This window comes from Kogia breviceps, chromosome 3, assembly GCF_026419965.1.
Source record: "Kogia breviceps isolate mKogBre1 chromosome 3, mKogBre1 haplotype 1, whole genome shotgun sequence".
NCBI lineage: Eukaryota > Metazoa > Chordata > Mammalia > Artiodactyla > Physeteridae > Kogia > Kogia breviceps.
This window is the reverse complement of record NC_081312.1, coordinates 63,524,074-63,530,073: the sequence shown is the minus strand read 5'-3', so window position 1 is coordinate 63,530,073 and position 6,000 is coordinate 63,524,074. Positions and strand designations below refer to the sequence as shown.

Below are 6,000 nucleotides of genomic sequence, written 5' to 3'. Positions count from 1 at the left end.
CAAACCGAGTAGGAAATGGAGTGGTATACGATTATTTACATGAATACTAAAATGACCAAGGATTATGATAGGCATACCGTGGGGAGAATGAACCAAGAGCTAAAATCTTCAAAAAATGAGGGGGAATGAGTCTGGGCGGTATGTACATGACAGCCACAAGTAGAGATACTATGTGGTATATGCTGATGACAAGCTGGGGTTTTTTTTTGGGGTGGTGAATGACCATCTAGAAGGAACAAGGGGGACATGGAGCATACCTACTCCATGACAAGGCTCAGTGGGAGTAGGGGTGCCAAGGAAGCAGAGTCCTAGGGGAGAGCCATGTTCCCTTTAGAACAAGAAAGTTAAGGGAACATTTCAAAGAAGAAGGTTATGATATAGTAGATTTTGCTGATGACCAACCATGAGTTTTAGAAGGCTTTCAATAAATGAGTGCGTATGAATGGATTAATGAAAAGTTAGATTTAAAATGTATCTAATGATTCTGTAAGCCCTACATGAAATGTAAAGTGCTACATAAATGGAAGGCATCATTACTATCTATTAATATGCCTCGATTGAGAAAACTTCATTCTGTGTTCATGGTTTTCTTCACATTAATTTGTACTTTCTAAATTGACAATATTCTTTTCCAGCCTTATTCATTTTTTTCCCCTTATGGTTCCTCTTACACTCCCTAGGCATCTTTTCTAAAATCTGTCTGGGGAGAGGAGAAAGAAATTATCCTTTTAAGCAAAACACCATCATGCAACTCTAATTGTATATAATCTCCCATTATTTTGTCTGCCTTAAACATAAATATAATGATGACAGGAATTTTAGAGCTGGAAGATAACTTATTTTATTTATTTATTTATTTATTTATTTATGGCTGCATTGGGTCTTCGTTGCTGCATGCGGGCTTTCTTTAGTTGAGGCGAGCGGGGGTTACTCTTTGTTGCAGTGCGCGGGCTTCTCATTGCGGTGGCTTCTCTTGTTGTGGAGCATGGGCTCTAGGTGTGCGGGATTCAGTAGTTGTGGCTTGCGGGCTCAGTAGTTGTGGCATGCAGGCCCTAGAGCAGGTGGGCTTCAGTAGTTGTAGCGTGTGGGCTCAGTAGTTGTGGCACACAGGCTTAGTTGCTCCAAGGCATGTGGGATCTTCCCGGACCAGGGCTAGAACCTGTGTCCCCTGCATTGGCAGGTGGATTCTTAACCACTGCGCCACCAGGGAAGCCCCGGAAGAGAACTTAAAGATAACGTTAATACAAACTTCTCATTTTACAACTGACCAGAGATTGTGTGATTTGCCAAATTGAATTGTCTGATTACTAGCAGAACCAGGGCTAGAATCTATGCCTCCTCTCCAACTTCCTTCTGTTTTTCTTTAAACAGCAGAAACACAGAAAGCAACTGCTACAGGGGCACTGTATACTGGTAGTTGAGTGCAAGCTCTGATGTCAGGCTACTCAAATTCAAATCTTAAATCTGCTATTTATTAGCTGTGTGGCCATGGTCAAGTAACCTAACTGCTCTGAGCTTCAGTTTCCACATCTACAAAATGGAAGGCATAATTTTATATCTACTTCATAGAGTTGTTATAAGGATTAAATGAATTAATGTACTTAAAGCATGTAACAGTGCTTGGCACATAAAGAGTGACCAGAAATCTAAGCGATTGTTACTATTTAGCACATACTCTGCTAGCTGCTGATATAACAGAGATTGACAGAGGCCAGGGATTTTATCCACAGTTGTTTTTGTTTGGTCTGGAGTTTAATAAACCAAACCAAACCAAAATGACAGCAAAAAAAAATGCACTTGAGATAATGTTTACAAATCTGGTTATTTCACATAGAGATCTAAATTTCCAGTTTCTCTTGAAAACTGGAAGGTCTGACATCTAGGCCAGAATTCTGATGTAGCAACGATTGGCTGGAGCTAAAAGCAGCTGCCCCGCTTTAGTCCACACCACTCACATAATGTACATGCATGTACTCACATGGCTTGCCTCCGAAATTTCATCCCAGACTAAGACAGTCCCTGTTCTCAAGGAATTCACAATCCAATAGGTGAGATGCATCTGCTAAACAATTCACAATACAGTTTGACAGAAACAAGTACAAAGTTGCAAAGTACAAAGTATAGTAGCAGCCTGAAGGAACAGGAGTATGTACTGAATGGTGGAGGTGCTGCTGGTGATGAATGTTGTCAAAAAAGTGGCTTTGAAAAAAGAGTGGAAGAGGGATGCAGAGAGAATAGGATATGCAAAAACATCGAAATGGGAAACAATTTGTGTGTTTATCAATTGAGGTGTTCAGTTTTGGAGACTACAGTAAGAAGACTAGGCTGACAAGTAGGCTGGCACTAGATAATAAAAGCCCCATGATTTGGATTTAAGCCAAGAGATGGATAGCCCTTGAAATGTTTTCTGTCATTAAATTCCTAATCTAACTTTAATGCATTTATGCTTGGATACTCTTACCATTCTCTGTCAAATGTCTTTGGGCCTTGTGTTTGAGAAATGCTGTACAACCCACAATATTCTATGAAATCTCTGTCAATAGCAAATTACAACTTCAGGAAGAAGCCCTGTCTTTATAATTGATAAAATACCATTTTTAGGTTTGTCTGCAAGTAAAGTTTCCTCATCTGTAAAATGGGTATAATAATAGCAACTACCTCGGGGCTATTAAATTGAGAATTTAACTAAATATAACTCATTTAAAGAACTTACCAGGGTACCTGATATAGAGTAAAAGTGGTCAATTAGTATGTTATTATATTTAATGAGTTTTCCTTGTCTATCATCCCTACCATTGAAAAAATATAACATTTCATTAAGTCAAATATGTATTTTTCTTTGGAAACTGAAGATTGGTAGCATTTTCAGGCTGCAAATGGTAAAAAATAATTCAAAACATACCAGAGAAAAGTGCCAAGATAAAACTTCCTTTCCTTCCATATTATGGATTGCAAAAGTTTCAAGAACAATTTAAAGACTTGTGCAACATAGAAAGGGCAAGTTGCCTGCAGAAATTAATTAAATAATAGTTTATTAGTGGTAATAAAAGTGCTTAGGTAAAGAGACATTTCTCCAGTCCCCGTATCCTCAAAGAGGAGGAAAAAACCTCAGGCAAAAGACCTTTTCGTCTGACAGAAACATCTTGGATGGCCTGGGAACTCAATCACTTGGCGGGAAAAGAATAAATACAGACCAAATTCTCACAATCTGTTTCTGTTTAGTTTATAAACTGCGATCGACTCTGGCAGCTTTCGTGCCTTGTGGGACTTGAAGTCCAGAGGGGAGAAGTGATCAGGACTGTTGAAGCTTGGAAGCCGGCGGCCTCTGCAGGTCTGAGCAGTAAGGACTACAACTCCCGGCACATACCGCGAGGCCGCGCCGTAATTACCGGCAACCAACCGGACCCGAGCAGGACAAGCCCCAGCCCCAGGCTCGGAGGACTGCCTTCACCAATGGCAGAGCTCCCAGCGCAAAGCCTGTGGGTTAGGTTGTGAGGCTCCGGCGGGGGCGGGGAGGAGCCGAGGGGGTTCAGAAAAAGCTCGGCCACTGGGTGGGTCGGGGCGTTCGGCGCGCCCTTCGCTGAAGCGGCGGTGGCCGGGCTGGGCGCCGGGAGTGGGAAGCGACGGCGCGGCTGGAAAATGCCAGTCCATTCTCGAGGGGATAAGAAGGAGACGAACCATCACGATGAGATGGAGGTGGACTACGCCGAAAACGAGGGGAGCAGCTCCGAGGACGAGGACACCGAGAGTTCGTCGGTCTCCGAGGATGGAGATAGCTCAGGTACGCGACCAGGCGGGCTGGGACCCCAAGTCCTCGTGCCAGGCTAGCGACAGGCCGCTCTCCACACGCCGGGCAGCTGCGTCCTGCTGGGAGAGCGGGGAGGGGAGAGAGGGAAGGGGCGGAGACTGGCTCCCAGCTCTCCGTGGCACCCGGACTGTTCGCTGGGCGCTGCCAGGCTCCTGGCGGGTGCCGGTTTGCGGGGCGGGGCGGGGCGGGGCGGGGCAGGGCCCGGGCCTGGACTCGCCCAGCTCCCGTACGCTGCGCGGTCCTGCTGGCGGTCCGCCCCGCCCTTGGGACCTCAGGGTAGTGCCCGGGGCTATCCGGAGCGAGGAATGTGCCGCATCTTGTCTGCGAGACCCTGCAAATGCTTCCTCTCCCCAGACCACCGACTTCTTATTTTGCACCTTTGCAACCCTTACTTGTCAACGTGGGTGGGTTGTCGGAGCCGAGGGTAGATTTGTATTGGCTCTTGGCTTAGATTTTATTAATCTCAGCTTCCAAGTCAGAGTGTCAGTCAGCACTTGATATTAGTGCTCTTTCGAGGGGCTGACGTGGGAGCTGGACCGTTTACAGTATCTCTCTGCACTTGTCAAGAAGAGGCTAACATCAGGGGTGATTGGGGATCTTCATATGCTTATAAATTGGCTGATTTCTGGCAACTTTGAAATTCTCCAGATCTTTTCTTTCCTGCAATCTTTTCTAACTTTGGGCTATTTTAGTTTTGTTTTTTTGTTTTTTCGGGTGGGAGGTGGGGTGGGGTAGAGGAGGGCAGGTTAACACCACAAGTGAATTTTTGCAAACTTTTAGTAATGGTTATTTTTTAAAAAATGGAATTTGTGATTACCTGGATTCTTTTCCTTTTATCCATATGATGAAGATGAGACTTATTTCTTTGTCTTGTCCTGATTTTGGCCATGTGAAGCAAGGATTGATGACAGGTTGATGACAGTCTGTCAGCACTCTGACACCCTCTTTTCAGGTTTCCCTTTCAAAGGAAACCTCCATGGAAGTATGTAATTTCAGTCAATAAATCAACCACCCAAAATAAGTATTTCTGAGTGACTTCCTTGTGCAGTACTGGGTTCTACTCATTGTGAGCTATAAATAGTTATAATCTAACTGCAATTAAAGAGCTGTCATAGGTCACCACTTGATTAAATTGCCAAACAAATGCTTAACTATAAACAATACTGTAGGAATTGAGGCAGAGGAAATCTTTTCGGTATAGGGTGGTCAGCAAAGGCTAGATGAAGAAGGTGGAGTTACCTAAATTACTTCGAAGAGTGGGTAGAACTTGGTTTGGAGTGGTAATGTTCAGGTGTTTCTATAGAACAGTGGTCCCCAACCTTTTTGGAACCAGGGACTGGTTCCAAAAGATAATTTTTCCACGGACCGGGGAGGGGGGGATGGTTTGGGGATGATTCAAGCCCATCACATTTATTGTGCACCATATTTCTATTATTATTACATTGTAATATATAATGAAATAATTATACAACTCACCATAATGCAGAGTCACTGGGAGCCCTGAGCTTGTTTTCTTACAACTAGATGGTCCCATCTGGGGGTGATGGGAGACAGTGACACCTGTAATGTGTTGCTTATGTCCAGTTCTACTCCGTGATCTCGTTTTGGCTGCTGTCACTGCAGAAAACTCTGCTTCATGAAGATAAGATTTTGGAAATGGAAGCAGGCTTTTCAGTGCTTTTGTGGCAATTTCAGGATATTCCGCCTTGACTTTAATCCAGAACGTATGGAGATTTGAAGTTGTCTCAAACATACTTTTAAGGCCACCGTCATTTGCGATCTCAAGCAGTTGATCCTCTTCTAGCATGGACAACGTCGATTTCACCTGGCTTATTCACAAATGGGTCGTGGATCCATTTCTTCCCAGTTTGGGGGTCTTTTGTGGTTGGGAAGTAATGCTCAACTCTTTAGAAAGCTGAGATAGGTGGTCATGCACCAGCTGGGAGAAAGAAGGCCCTGGTTCAGTCTCTTTCAAAATCTCTGCTAATGTTTGAAAAATGTCAGAAATCCCATTGTTCACTCGTCGCCCCCATAATTCCAGTTTGGCTCTGAATGCAGCCACTTTATCTGCCTACTTGAACACAGTTGTCGTTCTCCCCTGAAGTGACAGATTGAGTTCGTTGAGCAGGTTGAATATGTCACACAAGTGAGTAAGTTTTGTGACCCATTCTGTGTCACTGAAATGTGCTGCC

At 44.1% G+C, this 6,000-nt stretch overlaps 1 protein-coding gene and 1 long non-coding RNA gene across 2 annotated transcripts in view; one reads left to right on the top strand and one right to left on the bottom strand.

Moving 5' to 3' along the window:
* Positions 1 to 816: 816 nt before the first annotated feature.
* On the bottom strand, positions 817 to 2,290 carry LOC136793795 (uncharacterized). Its single transcript, XR_010839575.1, has 2 exons — positions 1,979 to 2,290; positions 817 to 1,168 (listed from the first exon to the last, which is right to left on the bottom strand). It is a non-coding gene; the product is annotated as an uncharacterized lncRNA (long non-coding RNA).
* Positions 2,291 to 3,383: 1,093 nt separating this feature from the next.
* The window catches only part of BRMS1L (BRMS1 like transcriptional repressor), a 41,704-nt gene continuing 39,087 nt past the window's right edge, over positions 3,384 to 6,000 (top strand). The window contains exon 1 of the mRNA XM_059056532.2: positions 3,384 to 3,781. Within this exon, the coding sequence (XP_058912515.1) occupies positions 3,640 to 3,781 (142 nt within the window). The 5' untranslated portion in view covers positions 3,384 to 3,639. The remainder of the gene's footprint in view (positions 3,782 to 6,000) is intronic.